This window comes from Narcine bancroftii, chromosome 7, assembly GCF_036971445.1.
Source record: "Narcine bancroftii isolate sNarBan1 chromosome 7, sNarBan1.hap1, whole genome shotgun sequence".
In the NCBI taxonomy this organism is placed as follows: Eukaryota; Metazoa; Chordata; class Chondrichthyes; order Torpediniformes; family Narcinidae; genus Narcine; species Narcine bancroftii.
Genome location: NC_091475.1, coordinates 149,890,718 through 149,911,883, shown reverse-complemented (window position 1 = coordinate 149,911,883; position 21,166 = coordinate 149,890,718). Strand labels below are relative to the sequence as shown.

The window sequence follows — 21,166 nt, the reverse complement described above, 5'->3', positions numbered from 1 at the left end:
ACACTATACTAAAGAAGCAGAAAATGTTCTGTTCTTCGAACTTCATTTCTTAGTTCAAATACAAATCATCTGATTGTTCACAAACTAGGGCAATGTCTAATCAATGTTCTTGACAGCTTTTTAAAGAAAAGGGAAAACATCTTGGACTGAATAGTTTGGTGTTCTGGTGACTTTTTGGATTGTATTTGAACTTTAAATAAGCTGCCTAAATATTTCTAAGGAAGGCTGGTGTACACTGAAAGAAAAGAGCTCTGGGAAAGTAAAGGAGGAAGTGAATTGGAATGTTGATTGGTCCTTAACAACAAGAATACCTTGGGTTTTAGGAAGCATTTAGTTTGATTGCAGGAACATCAAATTAATAAAAAAATTAATAACACAGAACCTTTTAACAAACCATTTATATCTTCAATGTTTTCTTGCAATTTTTTTGCAAAATATTAGTACAGTATGGAGAAAAAACTGAAGTCAAAGCCAGTGAAAAATAGATTTAGAAATAAACTAAGTGGAAAATAGAATAATAACAGGGAATTGTATAAGCAGAAATATAAAATATTGATTAATTTAAAGTGTAACAGCAGCAAGTTCCATTTAAAAGGCTAGGGTAGATCTTGTGTTCAAAAGTTGAACTTTTATATGGTTATATGATTATGTAGCAGTATTTACATATGTTAAGCATTTTCAAGAAGTGAAGAATTGTGGTGTCTGGCACTGAGACTTCTGAAAACAATATTAGAACCAGGATACAAAGCCTCAAGATTCAGGAGAATAGATTTAAGATGAAGGAGGAATTGCTTCCCCCAGCAAGCAGTGAATCTGTGGAATTCTGTGCAAAAGGAAGTAGTAGTAGCTGCCTTGTTGAATAAATATAAGGTACAGATAGAATTTTGCATAGCAGGGGAATTAAGGGTTATGGGGAAATGTGGAGCTGAGTTCAGAGCCCAGATCAAACACATTCCTATTGATGTTCATCTCTTGCTTCTGTTTCTTGTTCTTGTAATCTTTCCAGCCAACATTAGTTGCAAGCTAAGTTTCAGATGCCTCAACAATTGTGCTAGTCTTGAGGATTTCTGGAGATGACGAGCAGGTTGGGTGTAAGGTTAAGCATTCTTAATGGATATATTCCGGAATGGATTTTTTTTAAATTAACGATCTTGTCACATTGTGGAAAACATGGAAATTCCAATAGAATTTGAAGTGAGGCAAGAGGGGCACAACTGACTGCTTAATTTTCCAGCGTCCAGATGCTGCTGGAGTGATAGAGTTGGAGGTAGGAAAGGCTGGAGTTCATTTCTAATTAGGGAGATCATCATGGCAGTACCAAGGGAGAATATTCTTGGGGATCATCCAGTGAGGCTGTGTGGGTGGAACTTAGAAATGAGAAAGAGATTATTACTTTGATGTGATTGCACTATAGACCTTCCAACACTCGGTGGAAATGAGGTGATCAAATGTGTAAGGAGAACGTAAAACAATTGCGAATAAAATAGGGTTGAAATAGTAGGTGATTTCATCTTCTCTGATTGACTGGGATTTGCATGATGCACAGGGTTTGCATAGATGAATTTATGTGTGTACAGGAAAGTTTTCTGAAGCAACATGTAGATCACACTACATAAGAGCCTTCTATTGAAAATGAGACACAGCAGGTATCTGAAGTGTCAGTGGAGAAGCACTTTGGGACCAGTGACCATAAAAATCCGGATTGTGTCATCTCTATTGGCTATTGTGAATTCTACAATTTTGTCAAATAACGTTTGCCAAATGGACTCGATGTACATTTAAAGTTTGGAACAAGCTCACCAGGATAGAGTGGGTTTGGTGATTTTGGAAAAAAAAAAGCTTCATCAAAGAGAGAGGTTTTAAAGAGTATTGTAAAGAAAAAAATGATGGTAAGTTTCAGCAGGGAATTCCAGATTTTACTTCTTAGCTATGATGTAATAAACATCCAGATGTCCCATGATTTTAAAATCAGCTACATGCATTATCAAGTTTTCTGCTTGTATTAATTTTATTTTTGTTGCAATGGTTGCTTTGTTTATCCAGGCCATGCCAGGCAATTTATCAACCACAGTCCTTGCAGCACCACAGCCCCATGTCTTCCCAGAGCTCCTTGGAAAATAATCAATTGCAACTTGCCATAATACAGCCTGCTTCTCCCCAGCCCCAGACAACATCTGTGTCAAACCAGGAACTTTCAGTTCATGCTGTTTCAATTGTGGCACGTGCACAGCAGATGGTGGAAATGTTATCAGAAGAAAATCGAGCTCTGCGCCAGGAACTGGATGGTTTTTGTGAAAAAACTGCAAAGCTACAAAAGGTACTGTGGTTCTTTTGTTCTTTTCAAATTGAAGACAAGCCAAGTTCCAAAGGAAGTGCATTAAGGTATTTGCAGCAGTTGTTAGCCATGTGACTGATTCTGTTGTTATATAACCAATTTCTAGCATGAACATCACTGTCTGAAGGAACAGAAACCATTTGATAGAAATAGAAGTTATGTAATGAGAAAAACAAAACCTAAAAGTATGTAATGATTTTACCAATTTATTTTCTTTATATTACCAGAGAAAATATTACATTAAAATATTGTAAACCTAGTCCCGATATTGATTCCTGCTCAACAGGAATGAACATAACCAGGTGCAAGAGTACCTTGTCTGATGTATGTGCTTTTTTCCATCACAATTGGTGACTCTATTCTACTACTTAATCCAGTACTACTTCAAGGCTGCTAGGGACTTCCTCAGCATATCTAGTCAATTTCATCACAATGGTAAATGCATGTTATTATCAAGCTCAGGGACCAACTGGCATCAAATCAAAGGTTCCAAAATGGATCTCCAGAATTGGGGATACTTACATAGAGGTCCAATTGCTAGTGGTCTTAGTATGGATGATGGATTTTTGAAGTACTCCAAATGTACTACATGCTTACAGATATTAAATGCCCCCATATTTACCATCACTCCTAATAAATGGCTCCATGAATTGCATTGATTTTCTGTTGGTTGGTTCTGGATGACATTAATTATTGCTGAACTGGTCATAAGACAAGACTTTTGTCCAGTTGTCTCATGCTGTGGTGTTCCCATCATCACTTGTTTTTCCTTGCATGCTGAGGACTTCACCTGGCACTTGCATTTTGCAATCTGAGCCTTATTGAATTACTAGTGAAATCTGTGACCTTTGATCTTAGAAATCACACACTTTGAGGAGAACAAGAAACAAAAACAAAATTACATGTTTTGAAATAAATTGTGACTTGCCTAAAAGTATGCCATACTGTGATTTATCTTGAAGTATTGTTGACAAAAGACCTAAAGTGGCTTAGATTAAACATAACCTATACAACTTGCATTTTTCCCACAGTTATCATCATTGTAGATTGGTTGAACAGTAGCAACATGTTTAAATGTTGTTATGAAGAAGTGAAAAGATTTAAAATCAATTGAATTAGGACTGCTGATGGTAGGGATCCTTCAATCCATAACTGTAAGCTGACAAGAATACTGCTGGTGTTGTGGATAGGAACAAAGGTTGTCTGAAGCTGCATCAAGGCATAGATCAGTTAGAAAATCAGGTGGAGCATTGCCAGATGGAATTTAATTGTGACAAGTATGTGAAAAGTCAGATATATACAGTAACTGGCAGGACACTGAGGAATGTTGATGAACACAGAGACCTATGAGCCTAAACTCACAGTTCCCGCAAAAAATGGCAACACAGGACAGAGTAATGGAGAAGGAATATAGCTTGCTTGCCTTCATAAGTCAGGGGATAGAAAATAAGAGACAGGCATTATGTTCCAACTTTACAAAATGCTGATTGGGCCATACTTGAAGAACTGTGTGTGGTTTTGGTCACCAACTTATAGGATTGGATGTGATTGTGCTGGAAAGGATGCAGAGCACATTCACTAAATGTGTTCTTGGTTGAGAGGACTTTTCGTCATGAGGACATATAGGCTGCCTGGGCTTGTTAACTTGGAGTAGAGGAGATTGAGAAATAGAAGTATACAAGATGGAGAGACTTAGATATTATAGACAATTAAAATCTTTTTTCCATGTTGGGGGTATCAAAAACAAGAGACCACAATTTTTAAGGTGAGAGGTTGAAAGGGGATTGAAAGGATAAGGTTGATATTTGGAATTTCCTGCAGAAACATTTAGACACTGAAAAAAGGCAAGGCTTAGAAGGATACAGTCCTGATATAAGTTGATGGCTAAAGGTTCTTTATGGACATGGTGAGTCAAAGGACCCTTTTCTGTACTTTATGATTCTTTTTAAGAATTTTTTTTTAAAAAGTCTCTGTTTTGAAGCATCCATAAATGTGAATTAGAGAAGTAAAATTGACAATGAAAGGGTCAGAAAGGAGGCAAAGTGGGGTGAACTGGAATGTAATATATCCTTTTGTAAATTGTGTGTAAATGTTTTGATCTGGTATCTTTCATTAAAAAAAAACGAGTATAACCATTCATCCAGCATGCCTTGACTTCTCTATCTATATCTGCTTAATATAATAGTGATAAACAGAATGTCAGGATGCAAAAAAAAAACTTTATTAAATCCATTCAGCAGGATCTTTTGTATCTGTCGAAAGCCAAACCTGATAATTTCAAATATAAACTGATAGTCTTTTAGCAACAAGTGCAAATTTATGCAAAACCTTTCCTTCCTCCATATACTCCATCAATGGCACATCCTTTGTCCATCAAACCACAATAACAATTTATCTGCTTTCAAAATCAAATTTAAAGTTTCTTTTCTTATTTTTTTCTCTCAAAGAAAACTCTTCACAATTCCTTCCTAGAATCCAATTTTCCACTGCCAGTTCCACCCATCCCGTTTATCTCCCAGACCATGAAGTACCCTGTTTATCAGGTGCAGGTCATTAACTGCTGTAATAATTTTTCATTTCCTGATTATTTAAACTATATGTCAAAGAGAAGACTTTTCCTCTCGCATTTCTATGTTTAGATTGTCATCTAACTGCAATGACCATATACCAGAATCAGGATTTGTTGCCATGAACAAGTCATGAATTTTGGTGTTTTGCAGGAACATCAGAATGAAAACATATATACTATAGCCATCTTATGACATTACTAAATAAAAAAAACAATAATAGTGTGTGAAAAATGAGGCAGTGTCTTTGGTTCATTGACCATACAGCAATCTGTTTGCAGTACGAAAGAAGCTGTCCTTGTGCCGCAGAGTGCTCGTCTTTAGGCTCCAATTCCAATTTTATATAACCTAACTATTACTGACCCTTAATTGACATATGGAAAATATTTAGACTTGTTAAAAAAAAATCAGTGAAAAATATTTCTCTGTACTCTCACACCAGTGTTCAACAGTTTGTATGTTCATGTTGTTTCCTGAGTAAAAAGAATTGAGTCTTCATTTTTTTAATGTATTTTAATATATAGCCATGCTTAATCCAATATGCATTCATCAAATATGTTTTCTATTAGATCATAACTCACCCCTGCTAAATAGTGGTGCACTAGTGTTTTCAGATAAAACTCTACTGCACAAGGTACAAGCAACATTTTTCTTGTATTGTACATTGAAGTTAATAAGATATATGATGGCCTTGATTGTGGGATGGAATAAAACATTCAAGCAGCCACTATTTAATGTCCAACTCCACTGATATCAAAATTGGATAAATACTAAATTGATTACTTGATTTCTTATATTGTCAGATCTATTGTTATTTCTGTAAATAATTATTAATAGAGTGCAAAAGGCACATGTCTGCAAAACAGAAAAATGTTCTAAAGCAAATTACTGAGGAAGTTTGGGCTAAGTTTCCCATCCACTAAGAAATGATTTGTAGATGAGTTTATCTCTACTTTGAAGATGGTATTTGTATACAGAATCCATTTCATTTTAATTTTAACAGTCTCCAGTTTGGATGGATTTGGACATTTCCTAGATGTTTTTTTGCTTTTCCATCATTGGACCAAATAAAATGATGCAGGTGCATTGTCAAATGTTCAAGACTTAAACCCCGATCAATATAACTTGAATGATTATACTTGTCCACAATTGTATTTGGGCATGATAAACCCAGCCGAGGAAAATAATGCATTACGGGTGTGTAGAACCAGGAGACTGTTAAAATGCGTTGTAAAATTGCCTGTATATTTCAGGATTTTATTGCCCTGTTGTAGGATACTCAAATATACTTCAAACTGGTGTGAAAGACATGGTCATGATCAGTATGTGTGGATTCACCTCAGGAATTCATCTATAGGTACTCAAAGGATGATGAGGACTCTGAATTTCCATGCTGAACCTCTCTAAGGTCTTGAATTGTGCATTGTTCTGCACTATGACATGACTTTAATAGAATCATGGTCATACAACATAAAAACAGACCATTCAGCCCAAATTGTTCACCCTGAGCAAATTGTTCCACTCACATTAGTTCCACCTGCCTGCATTTATCCCATATCCCTCTAAATGTTTCCTATCCCCATATCTGTCCTCTATTTTCTTAAACATTTCAATATTGCCTGCCTCAACCATCTCCTCCAGCAGCTTGGTCCATGTACTCACCACCCTCTATGTCAACAAAAGGGTTACCCCTCAGGTTCCTGTTAAATCTCTCCCTCCTCACCTTAAACCTTATTCAGTCTCCAAATACCAATTGGAACTGTTCACTTGCATGTATTTTAAATTTAAATAAATATTAGGAAACATTTCTTTCCTCAGAGATGAATAAAATGATCTGACAGACAAGACAGTACAATGGGAACCTCCAAAATGCAGTAAATTCAACATTAGATGAAATGTTTATGAACTCTGGTTATTTCTTTGCTCTCATACGTTTGCTTTCCTACTCAAACATTCTGTGTTCTGATAGCCTGGATAATAAGAGCACTCACATATTTGGATCAACTATTTGAAATAGTTACCCCAAAATATGATTTATTTTTCTTAGCTTCATATCCACAAGGGAATATTTACCTAGGCCTTATGCCAAGCATCGGGTGAATTAAAGTTGGAGATACTTAGGAGACTGCAGATAAAAGGCTTCAACTCAAAACATCAATCAATTTTTCCCCCACTGATGCTGTTTGACCCGCTGAGTTCCTCCAGAAGATGTGTGCTTAGAATTAAAAGTTGCTCTTTTTTTTCTGTGACTATTAAGTACCTATTGAGGGAAAAAAAAGTAAATATACATAATAACATTTAATTGGCTGTGGTTGGATGTTTTCTAAGGTTGAATACAAACTCTACCAGGTATCCGGGCAAACAATCTACTCCGCAATTTTATATTTCCTTGAGAAGAGAAGTTTGAAGAATCATCTCTATTTCTGCATCTCAAATATCTAGGGGCTTGTGCCTTCCTCACTGTTTTCTCTGTAAGCCACAGAGCAGTATCCATGGCCAGAGAGGGTCATTGCATTCACACCTTATTAGCAACATAAACTTTTTGAAGTTTCATTTTCACTTGAAGAGAATGTAAAAATAGTAAAACAAAATGAAGAACACAGGAAAGAAGTAACTATAAGGTTGCTGGATTTTTACTTATTTCCTTCTAAATTTTTTTTAAATCTAACTTTATTTGCTACAATGGTTGAAGAATCAAAGACCTATTTTCTCTGGTTGATGTATTTTGATTTGTGGTGTATGATTCAATGAATTGTTTGTGCCAGCACTATAAGGTGGGTAAAATAGCTTTCATCTGAGCTGAGATTAAAATTCCTTATAATGCATAAAGTAATGTGCCCAGCATTGAATATCCTTCTTTTATTTCATGTTTTATGATGTTCCTATGTACTAGAGTACAGCATGTTTCAGCAGATATCTTTTCAGGTCATATTGAACTAGAGCTGTTGGACCCACACAAAGCCAAATTAATTAGAGGTCCATTAGACATTTTGTTTTTGTCCAGAGATCTTGTCTATCCAGCAGAGTTTGGTTGATACAAATGACTGCCTGTCTTTTTCAGAGATCTTAACCCAAATAGAATTTGTGTTGAATTTAGATTAATTAGATCATTGGAATTTCTCCAGATCTGGACTAAAAGCAAAACTTTTAATGAAATACTCTTTCTATTTCTGGATCAAGTGAGTAAATTGCAAATGCAAATTACACCAGAACAGTTTTGGTGATTAGATAAAATTTTGCACTGATGCCAGAAACCGAATGTGTCCATTTGTATAGTTTTACCTTGACTTATGGCAGCATACTGTATTGCTTCAACCATGTAAAATGATTCATTATACACAATATCTGATAGTTTCTCTTGTCCTTGGCTAGAAATGTGCACTGCTATTTAACTTGGCACCAGTGCACTGAAGTATTTTTATGTATTATCAAACCTTCTGGTTTATTCAGTGAAATGTTACATTGCTATGGTGGGATTCCACCCATCCTCCAAGACAAATAGAGCTTTTCTGTATAAAGGAAGAAAATTGAAATACCATGATTGTTAGAAATACGGAATAACGATTAAGCTCTCTGAAACATAGCTGTACTGTGTTTAGCTGATGAGAATATGGCAATCTGTTTGATTCCTTACAATATGTTCAATGAAGAAAGTTCAGGAGGGACTGATTTCTTCATCTGCTCAGATGCCTTCGATATTGTTCCCATCTACACCTAAGAAAATGTCTAGATACCTGTTCCACTTTACTGGCAAGACAGCACTGAAATATGCTCCATGCTGATTTACACTCTGACTCTGTATTTGGGATAGTGCTGTTCATACAGGTGTTCAATACAAGGGATTTAAAGGGCTTTTGCAGATTTCTATAAAAATCAAATAATGGGTGTCATGTATGTTCAGATATTGTGTTTGGAAAATAGTGAAATGAAGAAAAAACACTAGATATGTACATATGGTGTCCACTTGACCAGCAAAAGCATGAACGGGCATACTGCTCAATGAGTTTATAAGATTTCTAGCCATAAAGACATGACCCTCCCTGCACAGTACTCCTGGTTGAACTTGTGTTCTAATCTTGTGGCAGTCCTTGATAGCTGTGTTATTTATAGAGTGCATCCATGGATGATGATCCAAATTGCTATGAACATTGGAAGAAAGTTCAGAAGAGGGATGTAATTACTTTGATAGGAGCTATGCTATAGGACTCACAATAGACACAATGGGAGATAGAGAACAGATATGTAGATAGATTAAGGAAAGCATCAGAGTTGGCGAGGGAATGTCACTAATTTTCCCCATATTGACTGGGATGTTAATGTCAGAGGCTTGGATGGTTTTTTGAGTTGTATTTATATTTGTATGAAATGGAAAAGGGCAGATAACATCCCTTGGAAGAATTAATATTTGGTCATGTGGAATGGCCAAAGCCTTGAAGGACTATTTTGTGTCCATCTTCACAGTACATGATAGGTCTAACATGCTAAAGAGAGAGATTGTATATCTTCCCCCTGTTGCTTTTCCCCAGCTCTGTCTCTCTCTTCCCTTTTGCCTCTATCTCCTATCACAGAGCCAAACTCATTTCTCACCTCTCCTCTTGTTATATCCAATTAACAACTTTTGGCTGTTAGGTCTGTATTCCTCTCCCTCTCATTCTTCTCCCTTAATCTATAGCCTTTAATTAAGATGCCTGCCTGCCTTTTCCTTGTACCTTGAAGAAGGGCTTGGGCCCGAACCTTTGGTAATATATCTTTACCTCCTTTGGATGGTGAGAGACCTGCTGAGTTCCTCCAGCATTTCTATGATCTTATTGAGCAGGCTTGGCGACATAGATGGCCTGCTCCTATTTCTTATGGTCTTGTGTAAATCTCTCTGTCCAATTATGTTGGTAAAATATGGCATGCACATTGAAAGATTTCAGTGAAGTTACATACTCATTATGATCTTCAGAAGGATTATTTTTGAAAAGCAAAATTGACTGAAAATAGTACAGTCTCTATTTGACACTGAAAAATCATTCCTACAGTCATAAGGCTCCTTCAGGTGTCCAGAATACCCCGATGTAAAGCTGCATATTCTACCCCTATGCGACTCTCAGGGTACCCATCTGAAAGAGCAGAAGGCACCTCCAAGGTGCACTTTCTAACCCTCCTCCTGGATGGATAATTGTCGGAGCACTGAAGTCCCCCTAGGCACCTGAATGCAGCCATCTAAAAGCGGCTGCTAAGGGTCGGGCTGATGACAACATCAGCCAGCGACCCAACTCCCTGCTGCCTGGCAACCCCCTGCCACACAAACTAACAGCACCCCTCCCCGCTGCCCCTGCCCTGACATCCCCCGCCAGCCGCCTCTGCCCCAATGTACTGCCGACTTCCCCTCCCCAGTAAGGCAGGGTCTGTCAGGCAGTAGGGAGGGGGGCTTCAGGCAGTGGGGCAGGGGCGGCCGGAGGGGGATGTTGGGGCAGGGGCGGCTGGCAGGGGAATGTTGGGGCGGGGTGGCCGGCGGGGGATGTCGGGCAAGGGCGGCTGGCGGGGGAACGTTGGGGCAAGGGTGGACTTCAGGTGGCAGCCGGTGTGGGCTGTCACAGCCTGGCTGGCCACTCCTGCACCAGGGTCTCTCTCTGCTGCTCAAACTGCGGCATAGTAATGGGGGTCTTCCCTACCCATAAACCCTCACACAGCTGGATCTTTGTGGGAAACCCACAGCCGTTCTACCTGCTTGGGGGATTATGGGTAGGGAAGACGGCCGTTGCTATGCCGCATGTTTATGATGGGAGACACCAGTTACCCCCCGCCTTCAGATGCGGAGGCGCTACGAAACACCTCTGGAAAAATAGGCCCTTTCAGGTAGGCTTTTAGGGCTGCCACCTGAAAGGTGAATCTTCAGGCTGGGATCCGCTCCTGCAGCCACCCTCAAGGTGGAGCATGCACCTGAAAGCGGCTATAGATTGGGTTGTTCTGCATGGCTGTCCTATGCTTTCTTTTTCTTCGCAAGCTATTAATTTGTAAGATTTTAAGTCACTGCTTTTATAATTGGGCACCTGAAAGAAACAGTTCAATTATAACTTTCCATGGAGTTCTATGTGAATCTAGAAATGTATGGGCTTCTTTTCATTACCCTACCATTACTAGGTATGAAAGCTGACCTTCCTTTTTTGTCCCACTTAAAGCAAGAAATGAAACAAATTCTTTCAAACTATGAGATGTCTGAATGAACTTCCTGGAATTTGTTTTGATATCCATTCAAGTTAATAAAATCACATGAACATGTTTTTCTACAAAGCAAATCATGTGCTTTCTCCTTTCAATAGCCCATGAAGCAATGAGTATGATTGGAGAAAATAGCTAATATACTGTTTTATATTCTTTTTCAGTTCGAAATGGAAATCCAGCGGATCTCCGAAGCCCATGAGAATTTAGTGAAGTCCAGCAGCAAACGAGAATCTCTGGATAAAGCCATGAGGAATAAACTAGAAGGGGAAATACGAAGATTACATGACTTCAACAGAGACCTTCGAGGTATTTATGATACCCAATTAAACTGTTTCCTCAAAAATTGTTTTTGTCAGAAGAAAATTCCAAAACAAATTAATTTGCATTTGTAGAGCAGTATAACAGTCAGTACTTTTGGATGACCAACAAAATTTAGGGCAGTTGTTTTGAATTTACCATCAATTAACTAAGCTTAGCACAAAAACCAATCTGCGGGAGGAACTCACTGAACCAAACAACATCAGAGGAGAAAAAGTGTGTTTGATGTTTCAGGTCAGAACTCTTCATTGAGATTGGCAAATGCCAGACAAAAGAGAGGGCCAAGAAAAAAATAAGCAGGTCAAATTAAGGAAGACGTGTAAAAGTGAGGAGGATGATAGGTGAAGACAAAGGCTACAGCGCTGAAATTTGATAAGCAGTAAAGGTGGCAATGGTGCTATAATGGAGTGTGTAAGAGAAGAGATAAAGAATAAATGGGACAGAAAAGCAGGGGGGGGAGAGGAGCATGTGGATGGAAGAGTATGAATCCAGAGGGGTAAGGGATGAGTGGGTGAGGGTGGGTGGGAAAGGGGACAAGATGGGGTAGGAGAGGGGAGGAAAGAAGGGAAAAGAAAGGAAGTAGCTTAGAAGATGTAGAGAGGGGGGACATAATCTGAAGCTGGGAAAATTCACTGCTCATATCACTAGTGTGTAGACTGGCAAGGTGCAAATGAGGTTTGTTCCTCTCGTTAGTACTGGATCTCCATTTGGTAGTAGAGAAGACCAAGGATGGACTGGTTGGTGTGGGAAGGGAAGTTGCAATGTCATGCAACCAGCAGTTGGAAGGTGGATATTGTGGAGCGAGCACAAATGCTCTGCAAAAGAGTCCCCATGTTTACACTTGATCTCAGCAATGTCAAGGAGGCTACAATGGCAGCACCAAATGCAGGAGGTGAGTTTGGAAGAGGTGCATTTGATGCTTTGCCTTACATGGAAGGGCTGTTTAAGTTCCTAAATGGTGGTAAACGAGGAGGTGTGAGTGCGCGTGTTGTGGTTGCAGGGGAAGTGCCTGGGAACATGGAGAGGTGAGCCAATTCCCAAATCTTACCATTGCACAAAATGATTGCAGCATTTCCAAAACCATACCTCAGAAGTTATTTGGTTATTACACCCTCTGAGGTATTCTAAGATTGAGAAAGGATGATATAAATAAAGGGTTATAAGTGTGAAGTAGGGAAGGATTAGATAGTTGTGGAATAGGTTTACATAGATCAGCACAATATCGTGAGCCAAAGGGCCTATTCTATGCTTTAATGTTTTATATTCAATAAATGAAAGTATTTTGTTTCCAGTTTGGCATGTGTTGTGAGCCCAGAGGTGGGGATAGAAATATGCTTATAGATAACTGGGCGAAATGAATGAATGGTGATCTGAAGCTTTAGGATGGCTAAGTAGCTTAAAAATCACCAGATGTTTAATGGAAGGTGTTCTGAAATCACCATGCACAATCTCTATTATAAAGCATTTAGGAAATCTTAATGGAAAGAGATTTGCTTTGCAAAACAAAACTTCATTGCCCCACTCAGCTTATCATGCAACATCTCGTCATAAATGGTGCTTTAACCTTTTTGAAGTAAAATATTTTATTTTCACGCAGATCGCCTGGAGACTGCCAACAGGCAGGTAGCCAGCAGGGTGTATGATGAAGCTGAAGATGGCATGATAATACAGGATCATTACACATCTCAGAGTAAGTACTGTGAGCCAGAATTCCTACAATAAGTTTATGATTCATGTGGATGATGTGGATTAATTGTAAAAATCTTTTGCTCTCTCGGGAAATGTGGTCTTTAATGTGATCGACAAATAGATCACAGCGAGGTTTGATATTTTCCACAAAAAAATTAAAAGGGTGAAATGAGAGAGCAATTACTGTATAGTTGAAAGGCTTGGCTTCTAATTGAATTACATGCACTGACCTGTGTTTTATGATTGTGGCCCAAGGGTGTTTTTTTTAATTGTTATTAAATACTAGGTACAGGTAATTTAATGCTTTAAATTTTTCCAGGTTTTTTTCAGAATTTTCCACACTGTTTAAAATGTTAATTATACCGTAAACCTGTAGTATCTGGAATTCAAGCAACTGGCAAAAAAAAATGAAGGTAACTAAATTAAAAAAATTAAATGAATAGGTAAAAATTACATCAGTTTAAAATTGTAAAAGTAAATGTTATCTGAAGTAACACAGAAACCTTTGGTGAAGATGGGAGCAAATATTCAGCCAATGAAGTGTCTTGGTCGTGCTTTGCTCATAGCTGTTGAATAAAGTTGTGTTTGAATAAAATGGCATCACCCAGGATGAAGAGCTGGTTGATGCTGCTCGTCCCTGGGGTGACTCTCTTAAAGTGTCTCCTTATTCTTGCTTAGTAAGAGTCAGAGACTTTATCTGTAAACTTGGGGGGGGGGGGTTAATTAACTATAATATCATTGTTAGTCTTTTGGGTGACTCCGTGGATGGGGAGGAACCTGGAGATGCAGCGACAGTTAAATATTTTCAAAGAATGTGACTGGAAATAAGGTAAAATTCTTCAAGGTTTATATATTCATGCAAGTGACATTTGTTCAGTGTAAATATAGTATTTTTGTCTTTTGTCTTTTAAACTGTTTATTCCTAATGCAGGTGTATTAGTTAGGTACTGTAAGAGAAAGTCTTCAGCAACCGGAAAATACACTTCTCCAACATCTACCAATTCTCATAGGTGCTGAATATCAGGGGTTTTACTGCATTATGCTAATTTTATTCCTCAAATTTCTATCCTGCTATTTTCTTGATCAACAAAAGCAGAGGAAAAAATGCAAGGGAATTGAAATTCTTAATGCATATATTAAGTTGCCCTGTTTTTTCCAAGATTTGTAGAGGAGTATGCCAGAAGTAACAGAACTACTTTCTGGCTGCCTTCTAAATCCAGAGGTGCACAATTGCATAGGAAAAGGTGAGTGAAAGAGGGAAATATGGCTTTTGTCTTTACTTCTAGTCGTACGCAATGATTTTTATTTTAGAGGTATAAATGTATTTGAACCCAAATCAAAATGATGCAAATTTAAAATGATGCAAATTTAAAAGAACAAGTTTGAGTAGTACAGTGATGCAAATAGGAGCATTGCTGCCTCACAGCTCCAGTGGCCCAGGTTTAGGCCAGTCTTCCAACAATGTATGTGTGGTGTTTGCATGTTTACCCTGTGACAGTATAGGATTCCTCCAGGTATTCCAGATTTCTCCCATGTCCCACACCCTCCACCCCCCACCTCCCCAAAAAATGGAAAGGTTGATTGACTATGTTAAATTGTCCCTTGTGTGTAAGTGAGTGGTAGATTCTGGAGGTAGGTTGATGGGAATGTGGGGAGAATCAAGTGGCTTAGGACAGGATGAGTGTAAAACTGGTTGCTTGATGGTTGACTCAATGGACTGAAGAGCCTGTTTCTGTTTGTGTTTTCTCTCTCTCTCTCTCTCTCTTGTTTGAAATCTTATTTGTGTACCACCATGTTACAATCATAACATTACGAAGAATAACAATATTTTATTTTTGAAAGTGTTAGTTATTTAAGCCTTCCTATTTTGTTTTCCCAACATGAATTGCTTTGCTATTAGATTTTTTTCTAATATCAAATGATCAGAAACTCGATACAGCCTGCCAGGAGGAGAAACTTTACATAAAAATACTCACCATTTGAAAGGAAACTATAGTGTTGACATCAAGTAATTAAAAATAAACTACATATTATGAAACTAGGTTGTTGTTTGCAGCCTGGATTCAGTTTATACCTTGAGCCAAATATAAACCATGATGTAATAATATCACTTTGTGATCAAGATTCTAAAAAATATAGCAGATGCCACAGTCTTTTTTCTTTCATTTTAACCACTAATATTTTCTTAGGCAGGGGTGGGGTATATAAGCGAACTCGTGAGTCAGTCACTAAAAATGAAAATCCATTATTGGGTCTGAATATGTTAAGTAAAATTAAATTTTTGCATCGTGTGATGGGGGTTTCATTTCAAAGGCTAAATGGGCAGAAATAGTATGTCCACTTCTACATTAGCACATTCCCTTGAATTAAGCTTGGATGGAACACGTGTTGGAAATGCCAACAGCAGCTGCATTGTCGGTTAAAGGTCTCCAGTTTCTCACTGGATTACTCCTGCCAGAAGATTTGCATGCTTTAAATAAGCAAAGCACATAGTGAGCTTCAATCATCAGACTCTAACCTGGACCACCAGAAATGCCATTCATTTTGTTTGAAGATGCTCTAACTTGGCAGCTTGCCAGCTCTGTTTTCCTACCCCCATCAGTGGGCCTCTGAGTTAGTTTCCTTTATGGATACAAGATTACATCAAAAGACTAAATGTAAATACTAGCATTTTCAACCCTAGATATTGGGGATTGCCTTCTATCAGTTGATTTTTTTTTTACAGAAATGTGCGAAGTGCCCATGTTGCTTCACTGAGTGCAAAATGTGAGAAGAAATCCACGATTGTTTGGATTCTGTAATGGCTGGCTCATAGAAGTCAAAGGGTGGAAACGGAAGGGTGTTATTCTGGCTAGAAGGCTGTGACGAGTGCTGTCTGCAGGGATTGATGATGGAACCCTACTTTATGATGTATATAAATGACTTGAATTTAAAAAGGTGGGTAAAATGCTAAGTTTGCAGATGACACAAAGATTGATGAAGTTGTGGACAGTGAAGAAGGCTATCAAAATATACATCAGGATAGAGATCAGTTACAGATATGGCAGATGGAGTTTAATCGGGGCAAATGTTGCTCTTTGGAAGATCGAATGTAAGGGGATTGTATACAGTTCACGTTAGGACTTAAAAGCATTGAACTGTCCAGGTTGAAAGTGGCCATGTAAGGAGACAGGATGGTAAAGAAGAGGCATGGTTAGGCTTGTCTTCATTGAGCATGGCACTGAGGATAAAAGTAAGGAAGGCATGTTGCCACTACACAAAACTTTCGTCAGGTTGCACTTGGAGTAGTGCGTAATTCTGGTTGCCCCTCCATTGGATGGTGTGGTGGCTTTGGAAAGGGTATTGCCTGAATTAGAGTGTGTGAGTTGGGCAAACATGGATTTGCTTTCTCTGGTGCATTAGACTGAGGGGAAGTCTGATAGAAGTTAATAAAATTATGGTAAGATAACCAGACAGTATATTTTTCCTTAGGGGAAAATATTACATTCTAGAAGACATGTAGTGGAGGGAGGGGCGACGGTTTAAGGAGATGTTTGATGGGGAGGAGGGTGTTAAAGGAAATGTGTGGGCAAGTTTTTTTATATTCACAGACAAAGGTAGGTGCCTGATACCTTGAAGAATGGCTCATGCCCAAAACATCAGTTATATCTTTACCTCTTATGGACACTGTGAGACCTGTTGAGGTTCTTCTACATTTGTTGAGGTTCTACATTGTTGAGGTTCTTCTACATTTGTTGAGGTTCTACATTGTTGAGGTTCTTCTACATTTATGTGTTTTTACTACAATCACAGTGTCTGCAGCCTTTTGTGTTTTACTCTGCCTGGAACAAACTGCCTGGAGCACTGGTGAACACCGATATGATAGTAGCTTTTAAAAGCTTCTAGTAAGACATATGAATATGCAGCAAATAGAGGGATGTGTATCATAAGCTAGCAGCAAAGCTTTGGTTTAATTTGGACATCATGTTCAGCGCAGACACACGGGCTGTACTGCTATATGTTCTAAATAATTAATCTGAGGTTAGGAATTTGCGATAAAGTCTTGTGAATGTATCTCTGGAATAGAGAATAACTATTGGGATTAAAGGAAGAAAAGATGCATTCTAAATTAAAACTAACACTAATTCAACAAATTAATGCAAGTATCTTTGATCTATCAATTAATTTATTGCAAAATTGATGGATTCTCCACTATCGTTGGTAATTTTACCTCCAATGGGCGCTGTGAGACCAGCTGAGTTCCCCCAGGATCTCTGTATTTACTACAATCTCACCACCTGCAGACTTTTGTCAAGTCAAGCCACCTTTATTTGTTGTTCATACCATGCGTTGCATGGTCAAGATGAGATAGCATTTCTCCAGGACCGTGGAGCAGATTTATATAAATAAGTTAATATATAAATAAATTAAAATATTAAGAAGTCCATGGTACACTATCCATATATGTTCTGGGTATTCAGGAGCTTGATGGATTGGGGAAAAACAGTTGCCCAATCTGGAATAAGGGCCTGAATATGTTTAACCATCCAAAACCATTGACTGTTTTGTTTCTCCCATTGATGATGAAATGAAATCCTCCAGCAGATTATTTTTTTCTGCTCCATTGAGTATAGACCCAGGCTATTGAATCTCTTCTCTTCTTGTAAGATGATTTCCACAGTTCTGGAATCAACCTGATGGACCTTCTCTGGCCTGCCTCCAAAGCCAGGGTATCCTTTCTTTAGTAAGGAGACCAGAACTACATGCAGTACTCCACATGCATCCTCTCCACTGCTCTTTACAGTTGTTACAGAACCTACTTTCTCTTAAATTCGATCCCTGAAGCAAAAAAGACCGACATCCTATTTCCCTTCTTGTTTGCTTGCTACAACTGCAAACCAACTTTTGTTAGTGTAAAATTGTTGTAGGTTAATAGAGATGCCTAATCTTCTGAAGATTTCCAGTACTTCTTTCCTCATTCTCTTCTGACAAAGTTGGCTGAATGGTGAGTGGGACAGGAGCATTACAAGAATACACAAGTCAGTGAAGCACCTCAATAACTCACCATGAGATGATAGAGTTTCTAATTGTTGTAAAGCACAAACTTCTTTAATAAGAAAATGCATTGGATGTCTCTAATGGTTCTATTCAGAGTAGTGAGTATTTCAGAAGTCAGATGACTTTTAGAGAGAATGTTGTTTCCCAAGTTGAGTTCCCTCTGCACAGTCAAAATAATCAATCAGGGCTACAAGAAATAAGTTGATCCAGGTATTCTCCATAGATTGTCTGGGACATTTACAACCTGTCCTTCAAGATTGATTTATGATGATTGGAGTTCAATGATTAAGGTGTAACAATAGTCTTATAGCTCTTCTTCACCATTGACCAACGATGGACAAAGTAGATTAACCACCGGAATTTCTCTTTATCAGCACAGATAGAGAAGACCCATCAGAGTGATGCCAGAAGCATTCTGCACCATCTGCCAGAATCTTCATGGGCTCACTGTAGGTGGGTAAACATAGATGCTGCCTTATCTGCTGAGTGTTTCCAGCCATATATTTTATGACTGATGAAGAGAGTCTCACATTGGGAGGATCAATGTGTGCAGGGTTTACAAATGAAGAAGTAACTCTTGATCTGAAGACAAATACAATAATCTGCATTTTGGAGACCCACATGAACTACAGATGTTAGAATTTAAAGCCAAACATAATCTGCTGGTGGATAATGGTCAAGCAGCATCAATGGGAGAAAAAGAGTGGTTGATGTTTCAAACCAAAACCCTTCATCAGAATGCTGGTACAAAAAGAGCGCCAGAGCTGGAGGGTTGGGACAGATGCCCCACACGAGATAAGTGAACCAGGAAGACGTGAAACATAACAGACCAGAGCAGAGGAGTGGAAGATGCCAGACAAAGGAAGGGAGAGGCAAGAAAAAGAAAGGGATCAGCTGGAGGAAGATGAGTTGTACAGTGGAATGGGTGGTTGGAAGACAAAGGCTGTCAACACTGGATGGGGATGGTTGGGAAAGAGAGCAAAAAAAAGTGATACAAAAGAAGAGAGAGGGAGCTCATTACCTGAAATTCAAAAATTCTCTATTCATGCCATTGAGCTGTAGACTGCCTAAGTGGAATACAAGGTGTTCTTTTTCCAGTTCTCTGGCATTGAACAAGGGCCAGGACTGATAAGCCAGTGTGAGAATGGGAAGGGGAGTTGAAGTGACATGCAATTGAGAGCTTAGGATGCCCATTGCGAACAGAGTATAGATGTCCACGAAACTGTCCCCAAGTCAGCGTTTGGTCTTATTGAGACTATATTGGGAGCACAGAGCACAGTCAATTAAGTTAGTGAAGGTGCATGTTAATCTTTGCCTTGCGTGGTAGTGCTGTTTGGGGCCTTGATGGAGGAGAAGGTGTAGGAGCAAGTGTTATATTTCCTGTGGTTCTGGGGAAAGTATTGGTGATTATGAAGAGGTTGGATAATAGGTGATTTAGCTTTGCACTTATTGACTGGGACTCCTATAAAGTAAAAGGGCTGGATGGCTTAGAGTTTGTCAAATGTGTTCAGGAAAGTGTTCTAAATCAGTATATCGAGATACCAACTAGAGAGAGTGCAATACTCCAGTATTGTTCTCCTCTGTGGGAACGAGACAAGACAGGAGACAGAAATATGTGGAGGTCCAGTGACCATAATAGCATTAGTTTCAAGTTAATTATGGAGAAGGATAGTTCTGGACTTTGAATTGAGAATCTAAATTGGAGAAAGGAAAATTTTGAGAAAATGCAAAAGAATCGAGAAACTGTGGATTTGACTAGGTTGTTTTCTGGTTGGCTACCGGTTACTAGTGGTGTACTGTAGGAGTCAGTGTTAGGGCTTCTTGTTTTTATGTTGTATCTTAAAGATTTTGATTGGGGAATAAATGGCTTTGTAGCTAAGTTTGCAGATGATAAAAAAAAAGGTGTAAAGCTAGGTAGTAAGGAGGAAACAGAAAGGCTGCAGGGAGATTTAAATTAGGAGAATGGACAAACAAGTGGCAAATGAACTTTTTCCTGGCCATCAAAACAGGTGCGAGGAAATTAAAGTCTATGTCAACAGTAAATTAAAGATTAGCACTTAAATAAGAAAATGATCAATAAAAATTTCCTTGACAAGGTGAGGAAAAATCCTAAGGGTTTCTGCAGATATATTAAGAGTGAAAGGATAGTAAGAGACAAAATTTATCCTCTTATACAGGTGCCTAACCTTTTATCTGGAATCGTCAGGACTGGACACCTGCCGTTGTTCAGAATCTTCTAAATTTTGGAATCATTTTAAAAGGGTAGTCCTTTTAATCAAATGCAATATTTAAAAAACACACAAAACGGGGCATGGGGTGATAATGAATTTAGATAAATAAAGATCATAAAAGACCATAATATTACTAGCGTGTTTCTTTTTTATTTTAAAGTAAAACTTCAAAATAAAACTGGCTCTGACATTGCAGACATCTCAAACAGTGAAAATGCAGTTCAACATCAGAATGAAATATTTTTAAAGACTTCTTCCAGTGTCGTCTGTTTCATTAAAAGAGGTTTCTGTCAAGCAGTCTCTCTTTAATTGAATAAACAGCGATAATCTCATGCTCCCTGATGAATGAATGTCGTCCCATCCCACCATTTAACTGATCTCACATTTTAACCATATCATCAATGGGCATTTTTTTCACCTGTGTGCACAATGTCTCCGTCCTCATCACTACTCTCCTCATGCTTATCGGTATGTAACACTATTTCAGCAATTTCCCCATCACTCAAGGAATGCACAACGGGAGCATCATTGTTAATGTTCAGCACTTCTTCGATGTCGGCTGCCTCTAATGTGTTTACATTTTCTGCTGCAACACGTTTAGCGTAGGCAATGAGGTCAGCGATCATCCTTCTCTCGTTACTGACACAAAAACCTTCAAAGTCTTCACCTGAAGGCTCATTTTCATCATATTGTTGATGGCCAAAGTCAAGGCTAAACATGTTTTAATGTTGGTTCAGTTACATTTCTCCACGCATTAACAAGTCCATAATCTGCAGAAG

General features: G+C 38.4%; 1 protein-coding gene and 1 long non-coding RNA gene across 5 annotated transcripts in view; one reads left to right on the top strand and one right to left on the bottom strand.

Moving 5' to 3' along the window:
- The window catches only part of amotl1 (angiomotin like 1), a 118,749-nt gene that overhangs the window by 56,817 nt on the left and 40,766 nt on the right, over nt 1–21,166 (top strand). For all 4 annotated transcript variants that reach the window (XM_069890803.1, XM_069890802.1, XM_069890805.1 and 1 more), the window contains 3 exons: nt 2,044–2,317; nt 11,274–11,418; nt 13,028–13,120. In XM_069890803.1, the coding sequence (XP_069746904.1) occupies nt 2,044–2,317; nt 11,274–11,418; nt 13,028–13,120 (512 nt within the window). The remainder of the gene's footprint in view (nt 1–2,043; nt 2,318–11,273; nt 11,419–13,027; nt 13,121–21,166) is intronic.
- On the bottom strand, nt 6,917–15,187 carry LOC138739209 (uncharacterized). The gene is made up of 2 exons (XR_011342090.1): nt 15,096–15,187; nt 6,917–7,162 (listed from the first exon to the last, which is right to left on the bottom strand). It is a non-coding gene; the product is annotated as an uncharacterized lncRNA (long non-coding RNA).